The sequence below is a fragment of the Bos taurus genome, chromosome 20, assembly GCF_002263795.3.
Source record: "Bos taurus isolate L1 Dominette 01449 registration number 42190680 breed Hereford chromosome 20, ARS-UCD2.0, whole genome shotgun sequence".
Lineage (NCBI taxonomy): Eukaryota > Metazoa > Chordata > Mammalia > Artiodactyla > Bovidae > Bos > Bos taurus.
In genome coordinates, this window is record NC_037347.1 from 12435290 (window position 1) to 12462858 (window position 27569).

Sequence of the window (27569 nt, forward strand, 5' to 3'; positions counted from 1 at the left end):
AAACCAGGCTCACTGCTCCTTGCCTCCCTTTTCTGTTTTTCTTTCTTTGTTGCTTCTTCCCCTCCTTCATTCCTAACTCTTTCTCTCCCTCTGTACTTCCTTTCATTACTTACCTCCTGCTTTCCTTCCTCTCCTTCCCTTCTTCCTTCAATCCTATCAGGGAGGATGAAAGTCTACACTCTTAATTCAGACTGATACACCAACCCCCCAGTTCCCTGTGTATCCTAGCAAACTTAAGCTCCTTCCTGCCTTAAGGATTTAAGCTGCAGATAGGGCTTCCCTGAAAGCCCATTTGGTAGAGAATCCGCCTGCAATGCAGGAGACCCTGGTTCAATTTTTGGGTTGGGAAGATCTGCTGGAGAAGGGATAGGCTACCCACTCCAGTATTCTGGCCAGGAGAATTCCATGGACTGTATAGTCCATGGGGTCGCAAAGAGTCGGACAGGACCGAGCGACTTTCACTTTCAGGAAATACTAACTGCTGACCTAACCACTCCCTTGCCACACTGTCCTCCGTAACATGTAACTTGGAAAAACAAAAACATTCTGTACAGCAGGGGGTCCTCAACCTTTGAGCTCTAATGCCTGATGATCTGAGGTGGAGCTAATGTAATAATTACACATAATAATAAGAATTAAAGTCCACAATAAATTTAATGTGCTTGGATTATCCCCAAACCATCTCCCCCCTCCCCACCCCAATCTGTGGAAAAACTTTTTCAGGAACCTGGTCCTTGGCGCCAAAAAGGTTGGGGGTCACTGCTGTGAACTGAGGGACCCAAGCCCTAACAATCTGTAATGGCCCCGGCTTTGCTGTATCAGGCCCTTCTATGCAACACCACGAGCTACTCCATAACTGGGCACTGATCTACGGCTTTGTGACAGCTCCTCTGTTTTGAGCAATAGTAAATTCACCCTGCAAAGTCAGAAAGGGAGCTTTTTGATGGCTGCTGTCAATTTTATTGCTTTATCCTAGTTACTAGGATAGACTCTGCAGCTGCAGTGCGTTTACTGGTTTTATGTATTGCATGTTGTTGCTGCTCTGACAAGCTACTCCTATAAAAATGTGTTATTATTGCATGTTGTAGCTCACTGAGCTGACCGTGCATTTCAAAGTGTACTGAAGCAAACAGCGATGAAGTCCATAAAAACCGACTGGCCTCCGTCAGAGGATGCTCTGAATGAACTGCAACTCCCACAATCTGAAAGCAAATTATACCTTTCCTCTGTGCCAGCGGCCCTGACTGCTAACTGAACACAGCACAGACCCAAACGTAGGCATGATCTATGTGTCCATGTAAAATTTCAGGACAGGAAACTGTCATTTTACTTCTACTCATCTAATTCCCCAATAAGTGACGCTTGCAATTTTGAAGTTTATAAATGGCTTTATAATACTTTCATATATTACTATAGGATGCAAGAGGGGTGGCTGACATTGCTTTCCATCTGTTCTGAATGCTGAAGAGAAAATTAACTTGAATTATAGCAAGAGAGGATGTGGTTAGTTCATGACTGAGGGGGGTCCTGGGTGTTGAGCTAGAATCAACTGCCTGAGACATTAAGAATTAGGATGCCTAATACGATGGGAGTTAGTCTGGCTGCAGAGGAGTCAGCAGCCCCGTGTGACTCCCAGAGCTCTCAGACACTGGTTTATCACCAGAATCATTGGGGAAATTCTTTACAGAACAGATTTCCATGTCCCACCCTGTAGATATTGGGATTCTGTTAGACTAGGGTTGGTCTTGGACTTTTAGCCAAATTATTTCATGTAAAATCCTTCCCTTAACTTTATCAAACAGTAACAGAAATACATGTCAGATTCCATGAGCTAAAAAACTAGGCCATACCCTATAAGAGGAAATGTCCCAACAAAATGGGAAGAAAAGGTTAAGGAGGCTCCCAGTCCAAGAGTGAGGCTCCTGGGCAAGCAGCTCATTAGTCTCTTCTGCCATCACTGCCAGGCCACAAGCCTCTGTTCCTCAGCTACCTCGTTCTGCCACCTACCCATCCCCACTCCATTCCAGCTACTGACAACTGGAAATCACTTATTGAATACTGTGGGTCTTGAAAAAGGAATTTGGAATTTGGAAAATTCAGCAGTGGCCATAGGACTGGAAAAGGTCAGTTTTCATTCCAATCCCAAAGAAGTGCAATGCCAAAGAATGTTCAAACTACGGCAAAATTGCATTCATTTCGCACACTAGCAAAGTAATGCTCAAAATACTCCAAGGTAGACTTCAACAATACGTGAACCGAGAACTTCTAGATGCACAAGCTGGATTTAGACAAGGCAGAGGAACCGGAGATCAAATTGCCAACATCTGTTGGATCATAGGAAATGAAAGAGAATTTCAGAAAAACATCTACTTCTGCTTCATTGACTATGTTAAAGCCTTTGACTGTGTGGATCACAACAAACTGTGGAAAATTCTTAAAGAGATGGGAATACCAGAGCACATTACCCGCCACCTGAGAAACCTGAATGCAGGTCAAGAAGCAACAGTTAGAACCGGACATAGAACAATGGACTGGTTCCAAATTAGGAAAGGAGTACATCAAGGCTGTATATTGTCACCCTGCTTATTTAACTTAAATGCAGAGTACATCATGCAAAATGCCAGGCTGGATGAAGCTCAAGCTGGAATCAAGATTGCCAGGAGAAATATCAATAACCTCAGATATGCAGATGACACCACTTTTATGGCAGAAAGCAAAGAGGAACTAAAGTGTCTCTTGATGAAAGTGGAAGAGGAGAGTCAAAAAGCTGGCTTAAAACTCAACATTCAAAAAACTAAGACCATGGCATCTGGTCCCATCACTTCATGGCAAATAGATGGGGAAACAATGGAAACAGTGACAGACTTTATTTTCTTGGGCTCCAAAATCATTGCAGATGGTGAGTGCAGCCATGAAATTAAAAGATGCTTGCTCCTTGGAAGAAAAGCTATGACCAACCTAGACATATAAAGAAGCAGAGACATTACTTTGCCAACAAAGGTCTATATAGTCAAAGCTATGGTTTTTCCAATAGTCATGTATGGATGTGAGAGCTGGACAACAAAGAAAGCTGAGCACTGAAGAACTGATGCTTTTGAATTGTGGTGTTGGAGAAGACTCTGGAGAGTCCTTTGGACGGCAAGAAGATCAAACCAGTCAATCTTAGAGGAAATCAGTCCTGACTATCCAATGGAAGGACTGATGCTGAAGCTGAAACTCCAATACTTTGACCACCTGATGCGAAGAACTGACTCATTTGAAAGACCCTGATGCTGGGAAAGATTGAAGGCATGAGGAGAAGGGGATGACAGAGGATGAGATAGTCGGATGGCATCACCAACTCGATGGACAAGTTTGAGCAAGCTCCAGGAGTTGGTGATGTGCAGGGAAACCTGGTGTGCTGCAGCCCACGGGGTCACAAAGAGTCGGACATGACTGAGCAACTGATCTGAATCTATCATTTTAAAATTTGGTTTTAAAAAGCCATTATTACTCATGAAAAATTAAAGAGTGAACTACATTGAACATTCACCTCTTGCTGCCCACCTCTTCCTCCATTTTTACATAATATTTTCTAAACACTTGGCTGTTCAAGACATGATACTAGATCTTGCAAAGGGAAGCAGAGGACAGGGAACCACCTGAGCATTCATCCATCTCCCCCTTCTCCATTCATGTCAGTTCATGGGCTTTCTAACTGGCTTGGGGAATTCTTTTTTCTCTTTCTACTCTTCTTGGAAATGATCTAAATATACAACAAGAGATAAAGGATTAAATAAGGTAAGGAAAGACACTCTATGTTCTTGGGTGGGATAAGAGCATAAGTATGCTGATACTACATGGAATTAAGAAACACAGATTAAAATAAGATAAGGTTTATATCTAGTAGTCTGGCAAAAAAGGGGAGACTGGATACTAGTGTAGATGGGATGTGAGCTCATAGGAACCGCACACACTGCTTAGGGGTGTAGACTGGTGTAGCTATTGTAGGACCACGAGGCAAAAATTCATCAAATTAAATACATCACCCACCAATCCAATGCTGGGTATGTATGACAAGAAAATTTCACAATTCCACAGTGGTATTCAGTGCAGCATTGTTGCTTTAGGGGCGAGTTTAAAGCCATTTGAGGGGTCATCACTAGGGAAATGGGCATTTAAAACATCTAAGATGCACATCCTGAGGCATCATCCAGTAACTAAAAGTGGTGAGTTAGACACAGCTACAGCAATGTAGCTGAATCTTAAGCATACAGTGTTGGAGGAGGTCATGGAGAAGACATGATCACCAATTGACCTGAAGTTGGACCCATCAATTGGAGTCTCCTCATCCCCCTCCCCTGTCCTCATAAAGTATGTGTGGTGCTCCCACAGGAGGAGTCGTTTTCAAGGACTTGGCCTTGAGAGCAAGGTGCCGAGATCATCTGTACGTTATACATGCCTGAATCCTGTTAAGGCCTCTATGTTAACTTTTAAGACCCTGGCAGGTGGGTGCAGAGATCCCTTTGTCCTGTGGCCACTGAAGAGAAGCCTCATCGGTGAGTTCCCCTGCTTATAAACCTGCCACCTACCACTTTGGGGCTGCTGTCTCTTCGGTCTCTCCTTGTTTTCCATGTATGAGAGCCAGTGAACCAACATATAGACCTTAACAGAAAAAACAAAAAACAAAAAACACCCAAATGACTTATTAACATGATTTTCATAAATTAAAAATACATGTATACAGAAAAATGATACTTACATTTTTTAAGAACACAAACAATTAACGGTTGCCTATGGGGCAGGAGGAGGCTGGATGGGAGTGTAGGGGTAAGTTAAATGAATCCTGGCTCCAAGTTCGATGAGCAGGATGACCTCAAACATCCAAGTCTGAGGTTCTCTACTTGTGCACGTGTACATGAGAGAAAATACTGTGTCACGTCTTTAACATGAAATACTATGTGGTCATTACGTAGTATTGCAGGGTACTTAGAGACATTGAAATCTATTTTTGACTTAATACTAAGCAGAAGTTACCCAACATCATGCCTCTATTATTTCTTTTTTTTTTTTTTTTGGTTAAAATAAAATTCCATATAAATTGAAGAATAAAAGTGTCTGGGGAAGGGCAGTGACTTTTTTTTTTTTTTTGCTTTTCTATATTTGTAATTTGCTTTCATTTGACCATGTATTGCACAATAAAGAAAAATAAGAATTTTTAAAGACTTTTTTGGTTTTCACAATAGCGCAAGAATAAAGAGATGGTGAGGATTTCCAGTACTGAAAAAGGAGGCGGGCTTTTTCTAAAGCTTTGCGATTTCAAAGGCAAAAGCTTAAGCCCAAGCTTCCTGGATTGCTCTCGCCTTTCCCTTGAGAACAGAAGGAGCCATGGGTGTTCTAAGGATCCCCTTTGGAAAGGGACGGCAGGCCAAGGGGCTGAGAGTCGTCTTACCGGGTGGCACTGAGCTCACAGACAAGGGAGGCCATCCATAGGAGCTGCCCTCAGTCCCCCACACGAGAAAATCTGCCTCCAGCCGAGGAAAGTCACTGCAGCACAACAGTTTCACACAGTATTCGTATTCCAAAGAGACAGAACTTCCAGGCAAAGGATATTTATTTAGACAGGTTACAGCTGGAGGAGATGGCGATGCCAGCTCACATATGAAGGCTGGGTAGAGGCAGCATGCTTGCTTTAGGCCTTGCAAACAGCTTCTTTCTTCACCTCCAGGTTCTGACAGCCGTCTCTTCAGTGCTTCAGTGAAACAGCCAATGACTTTGGGAGATGCTTTCAGCTTTATAATATTACGAGCCTTTTTGTAAAGCTCTGTGGAGCAGTTCCTAGAAACCATATGCAATGGGTCTTCTTCCTTTTCCCCTACATCTGAGCAAACTCGATGGCATGTCACAAAACATACAGGGAACTTCGGTCTTGGGAACAGAGTCCCTTTTCGATGTGTTTGCCTGCATCCAAGTATTGGGATCGACAGCCCCATCGCAGCCTATGACGTTATGAGAGGGCAGTCTTGTCTTGTGGAATGCATGGTCCCAGCAATTCATGACATGCTGCTGCATGTTTTTTTCTTAATGGTGTTAAAGCCTCCAGTCCAGGGTCTGAGGTGTATGAACTACCAGAGAAATTGAACCTGGGCCAAATGATTGATTTTCAGTATAAAAAAAAGAAATGAAACCAAAGTTCAACAAAGCTGTGGTGATTTCCAGCTTTCCTAGATATATGAGATGCATACAACACTAACTGAGGAAGGAGGTAGAAAGAGAAAGGAATACACAAAATGATGACATTGAGCAAAGTGTTAAGAACACACTGGTAGGAAGGAAATTAAATTGAGTGAACTGCCCTACCATTGAGTTGCTTAATGTCCAGCCTACACTGAAACAAGCAAATTTCCACAGTTAATAGAGCTATACTTTTTCATGTAACATTTGTGTTGCGAACCAAAAATCTAGAAGGGAAATTGCCTACTGATTAATTACAACTAATAAAGGATCCCTATTACAGAGAACGATTAGCTTCCTTGGCTCATGGCTTCCCACTAATCATCAAGTTTGTAATTTTGCATGATATGATTTTTCTGCATATAAACTTAAAAAGAGAAAATGAGGTAGCTTAGATCATTCAGAGGGGCCTGGATCTGAATTCAAGTGCATGATACCTGGTAATGTTTAGAATGGTCAAGAGCGTTAGAACCAGAAAAATCGACATCCAAAAGTAAGCTGTCTTTACAGGGTGTGTTAAGCAAATCACACAGCCTGTCCGGGCCTGTTTGCTCCTCAGTAAGATGGGGATGCCATCACCATCTGGTTTGAGGCTGGTGTTGGGGCTCAGAGGAGATGGCAGATAAAGCCCATGTCGCCCAGCACTAAGCGTGCACACAGTCAGTGTAAGACTGCTTCTTGCCATCCTGATGTCTTATCGGATGGAAGGAAAAGAAAGATGAGAAAACACAATGGTAACGGATGGAGCAAAGTTTTGGGAGAACTGAAGGAGGAGCTGAGTCTACTTAAAGGCAGACAGTCTTGAAGGAAGGAACACTGTTTCAGTTTTTTTAAATTAGCAAACCTTTCCGCTTTCCACTCACCAAAAGGGAGCTGCAGAAAACCTCCGTTTCCACAACAGAGTTCTGTTCAGTCATGTTTTGGAGATGCTATGCATGTGCGTAGATGGGGAAAAAAAATAACTTAATAGCCATTATCTTTTCATGCTAAATTTTTATTTCAATGTTATGCAACTGCATAAGTATAAATATTTGTTCAATATACAACAATTATGACATCCATAGGGAATTCCTTAGAGAAAATAAGACTGCAAACACTTTATTGCACAGATCCTAACAAACTTTAAGCTGGTAAATCTACAGCTGGGAGTACTAGCGAGGAGCACACCTTACAATCACAGGAGACCGACCGAACAGAACACAGGAGAATTTCTACCATCTGACTGGAGAGGTTCACAACAAACAGGTATTACACGAATGCAATCTTAGGGACTCGGTAGCCATCCAAAATGCAAAAACATATTTGGCAAAAATGATAATACACTATACAAAATATACATTTTAAAATATCATTTGTAAACAAGCAGCTAGTTGTGCTTTAAAGAAAACTGGACAGTTAAAAAGCAAAGGCTGTAAACCATACACTACCTCCCCGACAGACCTGTCTAGATGTCTGGGTGCAGAAGGGTTGGGTTATGACAGCCGCCGATTGCAGGTATGAATTATAAATGTTGAGACCATTTTTGAAATCTACGTAAGTTCTTTCAAAATATTTGTTTCTTCTACAATTCACAACACAGTGATGGGGAATGGCTAGAACCTCATGGGAAAAAAATTAGGGGCAAGGAAGAGAGTTTTTTCGTCACTGTCAACTCATTTTACAATGAAGGACAACCAAGGAATTGGTTAAGTTATGCCTTTGTTTTTGGAGTGGAGTTTACAGCCTCTCTAAATGATTTACAGTCCACAGGGATGTAAGATGATGCTGTGCTTCGGTGAACAATTTTATAGCCTGAAGATACTCAGATATCCCTGCGGGGAGGGGGGTTGGGTGCTGGACTAGTATTTACTGGTGATTTTTTTCTCTTACAAAACAAAACGAAAATCCTGCTATGGATCCCAAGCATCTTATAAATACTTATCTGTGTGTATTTTCTCTTAGTGCCTTAGTACTTATGTCAGTGAGTGCCCTCTTACAATACAAAACGAGCCACCAGGAAAACTGCAACAAAAACACAAAGACCCCCTCAGCACTAAAATGACTGGACAAATCCTACATATTCCATGGTATACAAAATTTAAATAAGGCTTAGCAAAAAGTAAAAAGGACAGTCACATTCAAGCACCAAATAGCTCCAACAAGTCTTTTTGTTACAAAAATGCTGCTCTTTATTAATACAGTATATATTTTTTTTGCATACAAATAAAGAGACCATGTTATGAAATGTATGGAGCTACTTGATGCACCAGGAATGAATGTGAAACCCAGGAACTTGCTAAAAACAGCAAGCTTCATCTACAACATAAGGCCCCAGCTATGTATTAAAATGTATCTGATGTCCTGATTATTCCTTAAAATATATGCTATGATGCCAAACTCCATACCCCCTCCACTTTTCCTCAAAAAAGCAAAGTGAAAGCCTCTTCCAATGCCTAGTGCTTATTCATCAACCTAAATACGAGCAGGTTCGTGTACGGCCAGTTATTTTCTTTTTTGTTCAACAGCAGGGCGGGCGCAGAACTACTACAAAACGTGTGCTTCTTGGACTAGCGACTCATAGCATAAAGGCCTGAGTTTATTTAAGAGCATGAGAAGGAGGGAAAGCAGAACAGAAATAAAAGTCAACGTGTGTGTATAGCCCTCGCTCTACCTCTGGTGAAGAGTTGACACCCACACCCACACACAAGGACAACTGGCCTTGGAGACAGTTGGGCCCAGGATCAAAATGGCCATTAGTGAAATGAAAATGGCTAGCTCCATCTGTTGTGGCCATTCCTGATGGAGGAGCATTCCAGATGCAGTGATTCGAGTTTTAGATCTGGAAATATAGGTAGCCAGATACAGTGCTATCAAAATTTCTGGTTAAAAATACACATACACACTCACAATCTAGTGTATTTCAGGCTTTCTTTCACCATCAACTCTACTCAGAATGTTTTAACTTAGAAAAAAATGTAGCCTTGCAAGAGTCTTTTCAACCACAGACCAAAACACGTGGGTGGATGTGTATATACACGAATGTGGGTGCATCTATATTTTAACAAACACCCAGTTTTAGCCATTTCGCTTCATGACTTCGTGATCAATGGTAGAGCAAAAATCCTACTTAAAAAAAACCCAAACGTTGTAGTAAATGACACCATCAGCAGAAAGGTATCAACTCTACACCCCAAACCAAACACATTGCTAGATATTTACAGAGAAAGTCTTTTCCCTCAACAACCCTCAACCTCAACCAGAAAGAATTTTTTTGTTTGTTTGTTTGTTTTATTTTGTACAAACACTATCTGGTAACAGTTTGCCGGTTCCAATTTGGGAAGGCATTTGGAAGAAGGTCCCCTCTTTCTCTGTCTCTTGTCTCCTAGCTTCTTCAGTGAGGCTCCAGGCTCTGCCGATAGCAGGGGGGGTGGTGTCCCACGACGCTGGTTTCCAAGGTAGTCAAGACGCAGTTACACACGCAGGGTGGGTTTCCCCAGGACCGCCCGGGCCTGCCCCGTCACAAGGCCTTTTTGTGGGGGCTGCCGCGCAAACTCTCTTTCCCCCGCCTCTGTCGCAGCCCAGTGTCCTTCTCAGAAGGAAGAACGATGGGGCGCTCAGTGCTTGGAGCGGGGGACGGCTTGGCCGCCTCTCTGCTCACGTTCTGGTTCCTGGTCTGAGCTGGCTGGGTGGGGGCTGGCTCTTTCCCTTTGGTTTCTCCCACGGTGGCGGTTACTGAGAGGGCCCTGTCCCGGTGGCTGGTGACCACCACCAGGCCAGGGCTGGGGTGCTGGGACTCCAGAGTGATGGCTGAGCTGCGGAAGCATGGCAAGGAGTCGCTCTTGGTCATTTGGGTTCTGCCATCCCCACCAGGCAGGGGTTTCTGCTGGTCCCTGCTGCTGGAGGCTGGGGATTCTGCTGCAGGCCCAGCAGCCTTGGCAGAGGAGGTGTCGCTGGAGGTGGTAGAAGTCTCTGGAACTGCTGGTCTGGCCTCGGGAAAGCCACAGGAGTAGCTCAGAGACTTCTCTGGGAGGGTGGCACAGCGGAGAGAGCTCTGCACCGTGGCTGAAGGTGACCGCTTCATGCCGCTGGGCTTGCTGGCCTCGGTCAGTGGCTTCTGGGGACTGAGTCCTTTCCCCTTGGCCTCTGGCCAGCCCTTCCCAGCGGCTGCTGCCGGCTTCTCTGTGCCCTTAGGCCCAGCCTCGCTGTGCACCGAGGACAAGCCGGCCCCCAGCTTCTCACCATCCGCAGGGGTGTAAAGTGCTTCAGTGCATTTCTTGCCTTCAGACTTGCCAGCGTTGGTGCTGGTGGCCAGAGGACTCGGGCTCCTGTCTGTCTGTTTGCACGGAAGGGGACAATCTTTCACAGTGGATGGTGTGGGGGCCTTTGGAGACAGGTTTTGCCTTTCCCTGAAGGTGGGGAGTTTCTGGTCCACTGACTCACTGGCCCCTAGGAGCCCTCGCCCTGGTGGATGTCCAAGCATCTCCAGTGCCTCTGGGGGACACCGAGCGCTGGTGGGTCTCAGCTTTGTGTCTAGAGGACCCCCTTCCATGGGCAGGGGGCCTGAGTACCCACTGGCTCCCTGGCCAATCACTTCACGGGCTGTGTTCTGGGGATCTGGAAGGACAGGGAACTCCTCTGACACACCCTTACCACTCCCCACCCCAGCTCTGCCGAGGGTCGGAGCGCCAGGCTCTTTGCTCACTGCAGCCTCAGCGCTCGGCTTCTGGGAGGAGAGGGGCCGGTCTGGGAACTTAGACTTTGGAGGGCCCAGGTCGGGGTCAGACCTGGGCTTGTGGCTGCTGCTGTCACTGCGCACAGCAGTGGGCCTGAGAGCATCCTGGAAGCTGGAGTCTATAGCACAGGGCTTGCTCCCCAGCAGAGAGGCAGCAGGGTGGCTGGGCAGAATGCAGTGCTGACAAGCCAGGCCAGGGAGCTCTTTGGTAGGGGGTGGGGGCTGACAGCTACTGGTGAGGTGCTTTTGTGGGGGCTGTTCTTTCCTTTCTGGTTCCCTGGGACCCAGCTGAGAGCTACTGGTGACATGCTTTAGTGGAGGTTGTTCTTTCCTTTCCAGTTCCTTGGGACCCGGCTGAGAACTACTGGTGAGGTGCTTTTGCAAACACTGTTCTTTCCTTTCCGGTTCCTTGGGACCCGGCTGAGACTTACTGGTGAGGTGCTTTTGTGGGGGCTGTTCTTTCCTTTCCGGATCCTTGGGACCCACCTGAGAACTACTGGTGAGGTGCTTTTGCAGAGGCTGTTCTTTCGTTTCTGGTTCCTTGGGACCCAGCTGAGAACTACTGGTGAGGTGCTTCTGCAAATACTGTTCTTTCCTTTCCGGTTCCTTGGGACTCAGCTGAGAGCTACTGGTGACGTGCTTTTGCAGAGGCTGTTCTTTCCTTTCCGGCTCCTTGGGACTCAGCTGAGAGCTACTGGTGACGTGCTTTTGCAGAGGCTGTTCTTTCCTTTCCGGCTCCTTGGGACTCAGCTGAGAGCTAATGGTGAGGTGCTTTTGCAGAAGCTGTTCTTTCCTTTCCGGCTCCTTGGGACTCAGCTGAGAGCTACTGGTGACGTGCTTTTGCAGAGGCTGTTCTTTCCTTTCCGGCTCCTTGGGACTCAGCTGAGAGCTAATGGTGAGGTGCTTTTGCAGAGGCTGTTCTTTCCTTTCCGGCTCCTTGGGACTCAGCTGAGAGCTACTGGTGACGTGCTTTTGCAGAGGCTGTTCTTTCTTTTCCGGCTCCTTGGGACTCAGCTGAGAGCTAATGGTGAGGTGCTTTTGCAGAAGCTGTTCTTTCCTTTCCGGCTCCTTGGGACTCAGCTGAGAGCTAATGGTGAGGTGCTTTTGCAGAAGCTGTTCTTTCCTTTCTGGCTCCTTGGGACTCAGCTGAGAGCTACTGGTGACGTGCTTTTGCAGAGGCTGTTCTTTCCTTTCTGGTTCCTTGGGACTCAGCTGAGAGCTAATGGTGAGGTGCTTTTGCAGAGGCTGTTCTTTCCTTTCTGGCTCCTTGGGGCTCAGCTGAGAGCTACTGGTGACGTGCTTTTGCAGAGGCTGTTCTTTCCTTTCCGGCTCCTTGGGACTCAGCTGACAGCTACTGGTGAGGTGCTTTTGCAGAGGCTGTTCTTTCCTTTCCGGCTCCTTGGGGCTCAGCTGAGAGCTACTGGTGACGTGCTTTTGCAGAGGCTGTTCTTTCCTTTCTGGTTCCTTGGGACTCAGCTGAGAGCTACTGGTGAGGTGCTTTTGCAGAGGCTGTTCTTTCATTTCTGGTTCCTTGGGACCCAGCTGAGAACTACTGGTGAGGTGCTTCTGCAAACACTGTTCTTTCCTTTCCGGTTCCTTGGGACTCAGCTGAGAGCTACTGGTGAGGTGCTCTTGCAGAAGCTGTTCTTTCCTTTCCGGTTCCTTGGGACTCAGCTGAGAGCTACTGGTGAGGTGCTTTTGCAGAGGCTGTTCTTTCGTTTCTGGTTCCTTGGGACCCAGCTGAGAACTACTGGTGAAGTGCTTCTGCAAACACTGTTCTTTCCTTTCCGGTTCCTTGGGACTCAGCTGAGAGCTACTGGTGACGTGCTCTTGCAGAGGCTGTTCTTTCCTTTCTGGTTCCTTGGGACTCAGCTGAGAGCTAATAGTGAGGTGCTTTTGTGGAGGTTGTTCTTTCCTTTCCAGTTCCTTGGGACACAGTTGAGAACTACTGGTGACGTGCTTTTGTGGGGGCTGTTCTTTCATTTCTGGTTCCTTGGGACCCAGCTGAGAGCTACTGGTGAGGTGCTTCTGCAAACACTGTTCTTTCCTTTCCAGTTCCTTGGGACCCGGCTGAGAACTACTGGGGAGGTGCTTTTGCAGAGGCTGTTCTTTCCTCTCGGGTTCCTTGGGACCCAGCTGAGAACTACTGGTGACGTGCTTTTGCAGGGGCTGTTCTTTCCTCTCCGGTTCCTTGGGACCCGGCTGAGAACTACTGGGGAGGTGCTTTTGCAGAGGCTGTTCTTTCCTCTCCGGTTCCTTGGGACCCGGCTGAGAACTACTGGTGACGTGCTTTTGCAGGGGCTGTTCTTTCCTCTCGGGTTCCTTGGGACCCGGCTGAGAACTACTGGGGAGGTGCTTTTGCAGGGGCTGTTCTTTCCTCTCGGGTTCCTTGGGACCCGGCTGAGAACTGGTGAGGTACTTTTGCAGAGGTTGTTCTTTCCTCTCCGGTTCCTTGGGACCGTCTTTCTGCACAGACTGGAAACCAGAAGGCCTTCCACTCTTCTCACTCTCTGGCCTGGGCGGCTCCAGAGACCACCTGGTAGAAGCAGGTTCCATCTTGGATTCCAGGCCTCTCTCTGCGCCCAGCTCTCTCTCACAAGGAGCCCCCGCAGAGCGCAAAGAGGAGTCCTCTCTGGCCGGCAGCCTCACCTCCTCTCGGCCGTCTCTGGGCTTTGCTCTCCCGCAAGGCCCGCATGCTTTCTCCAAGGCCTGGGTCTGGGTGGAGACATCCAGGCGGGTCCTCCCCACCACAGGGGGGGTTTGGGAGTTGTCGCTGGGTTTAGCAGCTTCTGGGGGACACAGCTCCTTGGAGGGGTCTCTGCGGATGTCGGGCCTCACAGCTGACCACTCGCTCCCGACTATGGAAGGGCCCCTTTCGGACAACTCTCTCCCACTCGGCTTCTCTCTAGGGGGGACACTTTCAGGCAAGAGTGGGCTGCGGGATCTAGACGTGTTGGCACCTTGGAGGTTCTGCCCTGGGAAGGGAAGGAGCTTAACGTCGGGGCTGTGGTCTTGGTGTTGGCTGGGGTGGCCCTCTCCCCGCTGGGGATGGCTCTCCATGATGGTCGCTGGGGCACGGGCTGCCTGGGAGACCTTCTTGTCCAGCTTCAGCTCTGGGTCAGGCGGGGCAACCACCGGTGAACTCTGCAGACCCCGGCTGGCCGGTGGGAACCGGGGCTCAAGCAGGTAGGATTTGTTCACCTTGAAGCCGGCAGGGGAGGACTCTCTCTGACCCGCAGTGTCAGCCTTCCTCCCTGTGCTGCTGGGGAGAGCGAGGGGCATGGGGGACTCCACATCACTGCCTGGGCTGGGGCTCTGGGCAGGCTCCGGGGAAGGCAGCTCTGTCTTGGAGGCCTGAGGTCCCGACAGGAGAGCGATGTCCAAGGTGCCTTCAATGGGCTTCAGGCACGACACAGACCGCCCTTCCAGCTTATACTCGGAGGGGCTTTTCCGGACAGGCGACTCTGGGGCAGCCAAGCCCGGCTTCTCCGCTCCACTGTCCACCCGGCCAGAAAGGGCCTTGAGAGGGACAAAGGAGACGGCGCTGAGCTGAGCCGCGTGGGCGCTGCCGATGAACGGTGTGCGGGCCTCGGAGGCTGGCGGGGCCTCCTGCTGCCCTCCCACGGGCCGGCCCAGGCTCCCAGGCAGGCAGTCCTGGGCACCAGCTGTCACCTTGGGCTTGAGCACAGAACAGAGGCTCTCGTCTTTGTCTTCAAGGGACATCTTCTTTCGGAGGTAATCGATGTTGGCCAACTTGCCGTCTAACTTCTCACACCGCAGACCCTCCTTGGCCTGGGGGGCCTTCTCTGCGGTGTCCCCCTTCCCGGAGGTGGACCTGTGGGTGGTGTGACAGAGGCCGTCTTGGAGGGTGCTGTGCGTTGAGGCTCGTTTGAAGTCACAGGTGCCCTGGCCGTGGTCCCCAGCTGCCGTTGCCCCCTCAGAGGCGACACCCTCGCTGGCCCGCACATTGGCCTGCTTGTGGAGAGCATCTTTCAAAAGGCTGCACAGGGGCTGGGCCTCCTGCACGGCTGCTTTGCTTTCAAAATGATTTGACCTCTCTGAAGCTTTTGGATAGATTTTCTTGTCTCTCTCTTCGAGCCTAAAAGCACAGAGGTTTTCCAAGTCACTGCCGAGTCCGTGGGGCTTCGGGCGGGATTCCTGTTTTTCCGAGAGCCCGTCAGGTTTCTTCACCACCACCTTGGCCTTTAGCTTCTCTCGGTCCAGCTCGTCCACAGACTCCTGGCGGCCCAGCTTCCGGGACACGGGGCGTTTCAGGCAGCCCTGCTCCACGGGCCTGGCCCGGCTGAGGGCAGGCGCGTCGCACACGTTCTCCTCCAGGCTCTGCAAGGTCACCTCCCGCTGTTGCTGCTCCCGCGGCACCTCCTCCTGGGTGACCTCAAGGCTGTGCTTGCGGGAGCACAGGTGCTTCTTGTCGCCTCCATAGGAGGGAGACAGCTTCTCCTCCGACTGCACGCGCTTGAGCAGCGGGGACCGAGGGGGTTCTGCACTCTTGGGCCTCACGACGTGCCTGACGATGGTGGGTGGGGAGTGCATTTTGCTGGGAAAGGCTTGAGCCATCTTGGAATTGCCAAGTGAGTGCCCCAGCAGAGGGGATGGGGACCGCTGCGGGGAGGTGGGCTGTGGGGTCGGAGAGGGTGTCCGGGCCAGCGGAGACAGGGGGATGCTGCCAGCTGACTTCCGCCTTCCTGACCGGTAGCGCTGCCCGCTGAGTTTGGGCGCCAGACCATGGAGCGTGCTGGGCCGGACGTGTCCTGACCCTGCTGGGGAGTTGGGAGCGCTGGAGCTTGGGGAGCTGCTCTGGGAGGAGTTAGTGCCTGTGGGTGGGAAACAGGACATTGTGAGCAAGAGCCCCCTTCCCCTTTCTTCCCAGGCTTTCCGACCCGAGCTGTTTTAGATAAGGGCAGTGAACTGTCTCAGCATCTCAGTCTAGTGAATAAATACTTTCCAGATAAACCTCCCCAAAGGTTAACCCAGTACTTCCTGTCTTTTCTAAGGGACCGAATAGCTATATCTTCTGACCTTCCTGTCAATCCTGTTCTCTGTCAATTACATCCCCACCTTCTCTCTTTAAGCTGGAATAAGCTTGTCTTCCAGGATCTCAGCTGGTGGCCCCTCAACTCTTGCTAGGAGGGGAGGTTCACTCACCGGATGGGAAGTCGGGGGTGGAACGGTAGCTGGGTGTAGGGGATCGGGGAGACAAGCTGTGAGTGGGGGACCCTGGGAGGCTCTCCCCTGACGACAGGGATCGGTTCAAGCAGGAGAAACTTCGGCTGGTGTGGAGTAAAGGAGAAGGCTGCTTAGCTAGTTTTTTGAAAAGGGATCTCCTCCTAGAGTGAAAACAGGAGAAAACTGCTCAGATTCTACATTCAAAACCAACCCCCCTTCCCCAAAGCACCAATGCACTGATTCAGTACACCCAGAGACAGTGACATGATGGCAGGTCCTCTTAAAGAGAAGGGTTCCACTTTTACATTCAAAACTTTCCTATGACTTAGAAAGGAAGAGGCTTTGAGAATACACAATGGAAACCCTCTTAATTTCAAGCACTTTAAGAAAAGTTGTGAAAATAGGAAAATATATCTGGTGACTCAGAATCTGCCTGCAATGCAGGAGACCAGGGTTCAATCCCTGGGCTTGGAAGATCCCGAGAAGACAAGGGCAACCCATTCCAGTCTTCTTGTCAGGAATATTTCAGGCACAGAGGAGCCTTGCAGGCTACAGTCCATGGGGTCGCAAAGAGCTGGACATGACTGAGCAACTAAGAATAAATGCTTATTCATTTATTTGTATGTCAGGTTTTGAGGATACTGTTTTTTGCCTGAAAGCTTCCAAGAATATAGCTCTGAACACACTGACACAATTAAATTAAGAGACAGTACAAAGTAAATCCCTGGAAGAAAAACTGTCATGCGGAATATTGGATTCTTTAATGGTGATCTGCTGGGTAGAGGCTTTCATCCTTGAGGGGCTGTTTGCTGTGCTTATTCCATCGTGAACTCCTGAATATTCCTATGGACAATGGAGGCTGTTCATTTACACAGAAAAACTGAGGAAGGTGAACTGAAGCTTATTGTATCAGCAGGGCAGCAGACACCACGCTTCAGCAGAGGGCAAATGTGTAGTGAGTGCCAACAAGCACGTCCTAAAGTTAAAAGCACAGCTTCAGATGGCTTTGAAAAGCAGGTATAGGGTTCCTTCATCTCCAGGGGCTGAGTCACACATTTTCCACTCTACTATCCCTTGAAGCAGTGTGTTCTATATGACCCAACACACACTCAAAATATAAAGCTCACATTAAAAAAAAAAAAAAAAAAGGATATCAATGTATGTGTGTGTGTGCACGGATGTGTACTTTTAATCACAGTAATAAATGTGCTTGGGTCAAAAAGTCAAATAGCTTTATAAGCTTATAATGAAAAATAGCTCTGTTCTGCCTTGTCCCCGATCCCCAGTGAAACTCTTTCTACTCTTTTAGCTGTCTGCAAATTTCTATGTAATGTGCTTATGCTGTTTTTTCAATCCTAGAAATTATCTGTTGATTTCCTACCACCGAAGATGAAAATTTAGCCCTTATAACAATCTATTCCCCTTCTAAACAAGCACATTTCCTCCCAGTTGAGCTAAACCAAACTTTTTGGTTAGGAACAAAAGGTCGATACTTTATTTTACACAATAAATACTGTTCATAGTTTGGCCATGAAAAGCATAATTCTATTTTCCTTTCTTATACAAATTTGTCTTTCCTGGAGTTAACAATCATTGCTTTTTTCATTTGCATATTTTTCTTTTCTAGCATTAAAATCCGGAGAAGGCAATGGCACCCCACTCCAGTTCTCTTGCCTGGAAAATCCCATGGATGGAGGAGCCTGGTGGGCTGCAGTCCATGGGATCGTGAAGAGTTGGACACGACTGAGCGACTTCACTTTCACTTTTCACTTGCATGCATTGGAGAAGGAAATGGCAACCCACTCCAGTGTTCTTGCCTGGAGAATCCCAGGGACGGGGGAGCCTCATGGGCTGCCGTCTATGGGGTCTCAGAGAGTTGGACACGACTGAAGTGACTTAGCAGCAGCAGCAGCAGCTGCACTAAAGTCCTTATACTGTGATCCAAAGCACCAAATTCAAGTGGGTAGAGTCAAGATGCTGTCTCCTCGTGCAGGGAGCACATCTGGACAATTGTTTGGAAGAAACTTCCACACACACACACCCCTCACCAGTGTCTACACAGGGCACTAAATGATACTCAGATGCCTTTCATAGTGCTAATGTGTAATAGACTTTCAGGCAGTAAAACAAAGCCTTTTTATTTCTAGGCTTATTTGGATGCTTTGAAGATCTAGTTATCTTAGAATATCTGGCATTCAAAAATAGCAACTGTATGTTTTTGGATTATTTATTATTACTATTGTTTAGTTGCTAAGTCATGTCCAACTCTTTCCTGACTCCATGGACTGTAGCCTGCCAGGCTCCTCTGTCCATGGGATTCTCCAGGCAACCCAACTGGAGTGGGTTTCCATGCCCTCTTCCAGGGGATCTTCCCAACCCAGGGATCAAACCCACATCCCCTGCATTGCAGGTAGATTCTTTACCAACCACTGAGCTATCACGGCTTCCCTGGTGTTTTTAGATGGATTAAATATAGATATAATATATCTATATAGATATATAGATATAGATATAATATATTAAATAATTAAATATAGATTTAATGGTAAAAGCTACCTGAAGTTTTAGTTCTTCAAATCCAACTGAAATGAAGTCTGGAAACTTAAGAAAAAGCCGAGCTTTTCATGGTTCTCACACATGAGAAAAAGTAATCTAAATTCTACAGTGTAACTACATTCATCTTTTCATTATGAAACATAATGCTGTTATGAATGAATATAAACTCTAGTGTATAAGTACATGTGAACCACAAGGCAACATGTCTTACAGAGAAATAGATCTTCCTCACATGCAAGCATTTAAATTAAGTGAGGAGTAATTTTCCTTCAGTGTGGGAACACACCAAACCCAGGAAGAGGACGGTTCTAACTCACCTTTCCAGACTTTCCTTCTTCTTAGATTTCTTGCTCCGCCTCACCATCCGGCTCTTATAGCTGTTTCTCCTGGCCGGTCCCGTTTTGATTGATGTGTTTTCAAATGGGGTGGTCGTGATTGACACCTTATTTCCACTCTATTAAAAAATGAGGTGGTATTAAAGGGAAATGCTGTGATGAAACAAGGCCAGAAAAGATATAGGAGATCCAAAGACAAATAAACATCCAAAAGGACGGACATGACCACGTGGCAAGGAGCCTTCAGGTAGTGAAGTCCTGGTAAACGGGGTGGAAATAAACAATGTGAGGTCTCCTTAAGGTGGCGGGATGTGGATCCCACAGCTGCTGTGCTCAGTTGAGTCAAACTCCTCGCAACCCATGAACTGCTGCCCTCCAGGTTCCTCTGTCCATGGAATTTTCCAGGCAAGAATACTGGAGTGGGTTGCAATTTCCTACTCCAGGGGATCTTCCTGACCCAGGGACTGAACCTGCATCTCTTGCGTTTCCTGCATTGGCAGGTGGATTCTTTACCACTGAGCCAACTGGGAAGCCCAGCAGAGCTGAGTTTAAATCTGAGCCTGTGACCTGAGCACTTGTTTTCCTCTGGACCATGTTGCAGCAGAGTCACACCTGTCTCCTAGGGCTCATCTGAGGATCAAGGGGATATAGTGTGTAAAGCCGTTAGCACCCAGAGTGACACATGGAAAGGGCTCCACAAAAAACAGTTACATTCATGCCTATGTATTAAGTGTAAACATGCCCAGAGACACTGTGCTCTTGGTTGATTTATTTTTCTTTTCTCTCCTTTTTGTGTTTTTCCTTTGACCTAGAAATCATAAAGCAGCACAACTGAATGAGACTTTTATCTTTAATTATTTTTAGTTTTCTTTTCTAGCACCAGAACCTGTCAGCCCAGCAGAGCTGGAAAGTGTATGCCAGCAGGTGTAAAGCAGCCTCTGCTTTGTCAGGTCGGGAGCGGTAAGGTCATTCCTGGGGGTTTCTGTGCCCCTCGACTTGAACCTGGGACCGAGGCTTGCTGGATAGGCCCTAGGGGTGGATTTGAGAGCAGAGTCAGGGGCCAGGGTGAGGGGGTGCCCTGGACAGGTGGGCAGAACCCTCCCCCTTCACTTCACTTTCACTGATCTCTTCTTGAATTTCTTAATAACCAAGGGAGAATCATATCCTTTCTAAGTCACAGATGGTCCTGATTACCTTAAAAAGATAAGAAGTATACATAGAAGGGCCTTTTAAAAGGCCTATGCCTGGAAGATGCCGAGCAACTCAGATCTAAGTGATGTTAAGAGATGGGGAGTTGAGTATGGTCGGGCAGGGGACTGAAAGAACAGATTGTTTAAATATCAACATCCACTTCTCCACCCAACTTGGAAAGTAATACGTTCCATTATTAGAAGGAAACAATAATGTATATATATTTTAAAAAATCATTGAGAAGCCTGCTGCTGCTAAGTCGCTTCAGTCATGTCCGACTCTGTGCGACCCCATAGACGGCAGCCCACCAGGCTCCCCCATCCTTGGGATTCTCCAGGCGAGAACACTGGAGTGGGTTGCCATTTCCTTCTCCAGTGCATGAAAGTGAAAAGTGAAAGTGAAGTTGCTCAGTCGTATCCGACTCTTCGTGACCCCATGGACTGCAGCCTACCAGGCTCCTCCGCCCATGGGATTTTCCAGGCAAGAGTACTGGAGTCGGGTGCCATTGCCTACCACTCAGCTAATGCTGGTAATATTTCTGTATATTTCCTGTTAGTCTTTTATTAAGCATGTAAAAATTATGCATATATATATATATGTAGACATACTTTATAAGTAATTTTAATCTTAATCTAATAGTTTTTCTTTCACTTCACATTTCGTAACTTTGAAAAACTTGCACTTTATCACTGAATATTCCTTCACATAATTTTTACTGGCTATTTAAAAGTGTTCCATGAGATAGGTAAATCACAATTTAACTGTTTCCTTATAGGTCTTGTTTTCTATTTTCCAATTCTTGTAAAAGTTGAAATAAGTATCTTTATTTATAAATTAGTGTCCTAACCTCTGATATTTTCCTTAGATTATCTAACTAGACTCAATACACTGAATTGGAGGGTCTAGTTGAACTTTTTAAAGACCGGTGGTACACACTAATGCACTAATTTCCAGAAAGTTCATGTCAATTTAAACTCTTACCAGCAGCACATGAGGACCCATCTTAGCACACGCATGTCAGAACTGAATACAAATATTAAATAAATTGCCAATTTTATAGGAAAAAGTTACATCAAGTTTTAATCTTTGTTCTTTGGGTATTAACAAAGCTGGATTTCGTCTCATTTATTTTTCATTGTTTTTATTTCTGTAGATAAGGATTTGTTCATGTCTTACATCCAATTTTGTATCTAAAAATCAATAATCAACTGAAAATTAATGATTTTTGAGTTCTTTATATATTTAAGAACATATAATCCCATACTTTGTGCCATAACTGTAAAAATATATATATATTTTAGGGAAATGGGATTTGAATTTGAACATGGGAAAAAGATGTTTTTCATTCTGAAAAAATAAATTACTTGTCTTATATTTATAAGCAGATGCCAAAACTTTCAAAGTAAACCTTTATCTGGTAGTAGAGACTGGCATTCAATTTATTCTTTAAACTGAAAACTCCACGTTTAAGGATGAAAGGGTCTGGAATGGGGTTTGCTCTTCACAGTTTGACTGAGGCCAGCCTCACGTTTCGGTTTTCCCTAAATGCCTCAGGGGAAGGAAGGGGGCAACAGTGTGATGGGCGTTGCTTCGTCATCGCACTTCTTCCATCCTTCACTATATCACGTCAGAGAGGACACGGAGTCCCAGTGATCACTGGGGCTGCTGGAGCCCACGAGCAGTCTAAGCCTGAACCACTGCCATCCCTCCTAATACAGTCCAGTTTTAAAAATATCATATACATTGTATGAGATAAATATAGTAAAATGCTTAACATTTTTCATTAGGAAAGTTACGGCTGGAGTTTGTTGAATCAGAGCGCACCCTTAAGCTTTGTACAAATGTCCCTTTACACAAGCAGTATTGACATATACAGACTATCATGTGTAAAATACTTCGGGGGAAATTGCTCAAGAACACAGAAGCCCAGCCTGGCACTCTGTGATGACCTAAAGGGGTGGGGTGGGGAGGAGGGGAGGGAGGCTCAGGAGGGAAAGAATGCATGTATAATTATTCACATTGTTGTACAGCAGAAACCAATACAAAATTGTAAAGCAATTTTCCACCAATTAAAATGTAAATAAAAATTTTAAAAATTAAAAGAAAAAACTCAAAAAAGACAAACCAACCTAGTTTTTAGTTTGTGTCTACATAGGGCTGTTTCAGGGGACAGTTCCCTTGACTTATGGAAACACACAAAGAGAGAACCTCCCCAAGAGGAAATACAGACAGAAAAAAATGCAGAGTGCAAACATTTGCTTGAAAAAGTTAATGCTGACAAAAATGGTAAGTAAATGACTGAAAAATAATTTTATGGGGAACAGGTGAGAATTGTGCAGCCTGCCGCCTGGTGGACCCATCAGCTATAGCAAGTGTTGCTAGAATTGGCAATTTGTTTTACTGGGTCCTTAGACCTCAACAAATTCTTTTGAAGAAGGAACAATCTCTTAGAGAGATTCTGTGGCACTATTTCAAAAAGCAACAACAACAAAATGGGGCCAGAAGACTGTCAAATGTTCTATTAAGTTACGCATTACTTTAAACCACTTGTGTGATTAGCGCATGGTGGGGAGGAAGTTACTTTAAGCTGGCTGAACTGAATACAAAAGCAGAAGTCAGGCTGCCCAGCCTCTTCTCTCACTCTGACTCCACATTAGTTCATCATCTGGCCTTGGGTGTCTCCCTGAGCTACAGTGCTTTCGCATTTCTTCCTCTGCACAATACCCATGGGAAATGCGTTCCTCCCATACCTGCGTCCTTGCCCCATTCATACTCTCCACGATCCAGCCCTAGCCACCTGCACACTGCATCCCAGATGCCATGAACTCAGGCTCCAGCCACACTGGTTTACTCATGCACCTCAAGTACTTTGAGTTTCCTGTTTTTGTGGTTTAAAGCATCATTTTATTGTGCCTAGACCATCCTGCACTGCTTCCCTTACATGAACCTCCACCCACCCTTCACAGCCCTGCACAGAAAACCCCCAACTCTCCGCCTGCCCACCGTGGTGGAAAGCTCTCTCTCCTTCTGCACTTGGGCCCTATTTACAGACCGTTCCTTGGCTTGACACCCTGATTGTAGCCTAGCACTGCAACCGTTTCTCCTGCGAACACTGAGCTCTAAGTTTCTGGCAACCAGACCTTACGTCCGGAGCGTGGCGGTATGCTAGCTGAAAGCTCAGGCTCTGGGGCTGCCCTGCCGGTATGCAAATCCTCTTCTGCTCTTTCCTAGCACAGAACCTTGGCTGCTTTGCTAGCTTCTCCTTGCTTTAATTTCTTCATCTGTAAAATGGGGACAATTCTGTGTACAGCACCTGTGCACAGGCTACGAGGATGACCTGAATTTATTCACGCAAAGTGCTCTTGACTACCTACTATTCATGCGCGCCATCTGCTGTGTGACCCTTTGGTACCTCACACAACTCTGCACATTCTGGGGACCCAGTTAATATGTAAAATTGGCAATAATCACGCTCTTTTAGCCCCCATTTTAGTATCCAGGGGTTCCCAGAGTTTAGGGAAAGGAAATACTGAGGCAGCAGCTGGTGTTATTTTAGCTTCTCTTATGACTGGGCATTTAAACTAATGCTGTCCTAAGAAAGCAACCTGGCTGAATAGGGGGTTTCCTGCATTTGAGAGGCTACACTAGGCAGGTAGTCATGTGAGCAGGGGGTATGACTGGGTCCACGTGGCCTCCACATTCCACCATAGTGGGGAGAGAGCGATTTGGTGCTGTGGGAAAGTTCTTTTAGCAAGCTACTTGTAATCTGGATGGAGGTGATTAACTCCCGGTGGCTGGAGGGGTTTGAGGCAACACCGAGGAAGCACACTTTCAGGGATTCACAGAGCCGATGGGGAACGGAACCGAATAACCATGACTTTGCTTCTTTGTGCACGTAAGTTGGTGCTTTCACAGCACGCTCACTTTGAAGCTGAGGGTAAGTGAGACCAAAAGTGAAGCCCTGACACAGGGAATACACTTAATATGTTCACAATCCAGAAGATAAATAAGTATCACACAGTGTCAGTCACTTAGTTGTGTCTGTCTGTGATCCCACGGACTGTAGCCCGCCAGGCTCCTCTGTCCAAGGAATTCTCCAGGCAAGAATACTGGGGTGGGTTGCCCTTCCCTTCTCCAGAGGATCTTTGCCACCAGGGATCAAACTGGGGTCTCCTGCACTGTAGGCTGGATTCTGTATCATCTGAGCCATCAGGGAAGCCCAGTATTGCACATGGATTTCTAAAAATATATATAGCCCTATGTGATGGCTCTTCTACCTTTTTCTGAGGATGCCATGAGATTTTGTGAAGTAGTTTGCAAGTATAAAGCATTGGGTAAACAGCACGTGAGAATACGAAAATATAGCTACTACCCTGATGGTCTGCCACTGACGGCGCATGGGAGTCCAGGACTGGTACTAGTCACTTGATCCTTTGCCAAGAATCACTATTCACATTTAGGAGAAAGATGCACGATAACACAGTTCCTTGGGAAGATCATTAAATCCCCTGTATCCACTCTGTTTCCTTACACGGGTTGCTCTTTTGAGAGCTTCCTTTATGAGCCAGAGGCAGGATCCTCTGCTTAGATGTGAGACAGCACACCATGGCCCAGGAGGATGCCAAACCTCTCCGTTACAGCATGTTCGTGGCATTTCAGGGACATAGGTCAACCAGATCCAGGAATGCAGGCACTCCGTAACCAGAGGAGGACAAAACGTTATAAATGGAATTGACTGACCCTTTTCAGAGACCTTGCCAGAGACGTTCAGGAGAAACATACGTTCAAATTTCACAGAAGTAGGAAGAGGCATTTTAAAATCCAAAATCATATGAAAATGTTGTATAAAATAAATTATGAAAGAGATCAAATATGTCTCAGCAAAATAAACAAAAGGCATATTTCCTAAGGATATGTATATTTCAGCTTGTAATTTCTTCTTCTGATTTTATGAGCAAATGCAAGAAATAATATAAACATATACTGTGCCAGGAACGAAGATGCATGTAGCGTAATACTGCTACAAAGAACGGAAGAGGTCAAACCTATTGCCATTTAAAATCCATCTGACCATCTTTGAACTGCTGATGCCAAAACTTGGAAAACTTCTAGTCAGGTGAGTTGACAAAGAAAAGAAACTCACATATAAAACATAGCTTTATTATCTAAACAAAAGGGAGGTCCTAGAAAAGCTCAAGGAGCACTTGGGAGAGAGAAGTACCTCTCTGCCTACCTTTGTAGTCCCTACACCACTGGAAAGACAAACAGGCTATAGCAGGTAGAGCCTGGGCCCTTACTCACAAAGGGTCGATGTGAGCCAGCAATGGGGTATCCCTGGACCTGGGTCAGGTACTACGAGAGAAGAGGCTGGTCAGACTCATGAATCTTTCACCTCTTCTTGAATTTTGTCTTGGGAAGTCTGAGGTCATTTCAGGGGACTCTCACAGCCAAGGACTCTCAAAGTCCACAATCCTGCTCTGCCTCCCATTTTGGGGGCACTTACTAGGAGACAGTTGTTCCATGGCAGTTGGACAAGTAATATTATCAGAAACAGATGGTGAATGAAAAGAAAAAAACTCAGTTTGAAATGGCAGCCTGCTCCAGAATTCTTGCCTGAAAAACCCCATGGATGCAGGAGCCTGGCGGGCTATAGTCCAAAGGGTTGCAAAGAGTCGGACACGATGAGCGACTGAGCACAGGTGCACTACTCAGTAGGCATACTGCAAAGTGCAGAGAGACTCCAGCCATCTCAAGGTTTTACTCCCAAACTGAACAGCACGTACATGAAGACATAACACAAGTAGCTGTGTGGTGCTTGGCTCCTCCCATGGTGACTTTTGGACAGCAAGCGAGGGAGAACCCTACTAGTCACCTCAATTCTACAACCATTTTCTGAGTACCCAGCTGCAAACCAGGCACCGTGTAAATACAGGGATGACGTGGGGAGCTTTAATAGTAGCTCCATGTCTCTCCTGCGGGGCTGTCATCAGACCTGCCACGTTTTCAGCACGGCCACGGCTGGCTTCCCATACTGCCTATGGCTCTGCAATGTCCCCTCAATATTCATCCTATTCCTCCAGTGAGCAATGCTATGCCTTTGTGAGAAAGTTGACTAGAGTTAAGGGAACCACCCATAGGTATGGAGGATAGCAGACAGTCACCTGTTCCCATGGGGCCTGAAGTCAAGACCAAAATTTCATTAATGCTGTGGACTGATCAATGGCAATAACTTCCCTACAATCTGTTACTTCACAACGGACCTTTGAATGTACATTCTATTACTACTCTCAGAATGTGGGCCAGACCCTGAATCTTTTGAAGAATACACTTGTGTTGGCTGGGGGATGACAGAAAGAAGGATAAAAGTCACTTATCAAAGGCTTACTTACTTATCAAAGACTTTGTACACCCACCTACCTGCACTAATTCCAAATTCCCAAGTTTCTTTCAAGTTTCAGTTCAGTGTCACTTCTCGGCGATGACTCTTCCTATTCACAGAATATTCTCTGCAGAAGTATGGCATTCCTCCCCCTGCTATGGCTCTGGCTAATCAAGCTGAACTTCATCTACCTGCATACATCCCCTATGTCCCTCACAGTCCGCAAGGTAAGAACTGTACCTTGATTTCCAATGTCTACCGTGTCTAGACACGTCACCAGTGTCTACCATGGTACCTGCCTAGCAAGTGCTCTAGAGACAGTCTGAATGCATGTTGTTTAAATGACACGCATGCGTTCATGTTTTGTTTCTCAACAGGCTGCAGGCTATCTGAGGCGATGGCTCACGCCTCTCTGACAGCCCCTAGTAATCCCTCCCTGTGTTCACACACTGAGAAGTCATCTATAAATCTGCTGACATGTAGAACAATCCTACAATTAATGATTGTACTTTTTCTTTAATCACAGATAGGATTTTTTCCTTGAAAAAACTTAAAATCGAGACTTAGATTCATCTTTGTTTTAACCAGATTCATATTTGGGACTATAACTTTATATTCTTTAGCTGCTGCTGCTGCTGCTGCTAAATCGCTTCAGTCGTGTCCAACTCTGTGCGACCTCATAGATGGCAGCCCACCAGGCTCCCCCGTCCCTGGGATTCTCCAGGCAAGAACACTGGAGTGGGCTGCCATTTCCTTCTCCAATGCATGAAAGTGAAAAGTGAAAGTGAAGTCGCCCAGTCATGTCCGACTCTTAGCGACCCCATGGACTGCAGCCCACCAGGATCCTCTGCCCATGAGATTCTCCAGGCAAGAGTACTGGAGTGGGTTGCCATTGCCTTCTCCATTCTTTAGCTAGCAGTGGCAAAGCAAACAGCCCAACAGAAATGAGAGAATGAGTGTAGATCATCTCTCTTCATCACATTCATGCTCTTTGTGA

General features: G+C 46.5%; 1 protein-coding gene across 12 annotated transcripts in view; it reads right to left on the reverse strand.

Annotated features, from left to right (window-relative positions):
- Positions 1 to 7186: 7186 nt before the first annotated feature.
- Positions 7187 to 27569, reverse strand: part of MAST4 (microtubule associated serine/threonine kinase family member 4) — a 618443-nt gene continuing 598060 nt past the window's right edge. For all 12 annotated transcript variants that reach the window (XM_059878864.1, XM_024981445.2, XM_024981444.2 and 9 more), the window contains 3 exons: positions 18985 to 19121; positions 16091 to 16272; positions 7187 to 15759 (listed from right to left, as the gene is read on the reverse strand). In XM_059878864.1, the coding sequence (XP_059734847.1) occupies positions 9710 to 15759; positions 16091 to 16272; positions 18985 to 19121 (6369 nt within the window). In that variant the 3' untranslated portion in view covers positions 7187 to 9709. The remainder of the gene's footprint in view (positions 15760 to 16090; positions 16273 to 18984; positions 19122 to 27569) is intronic.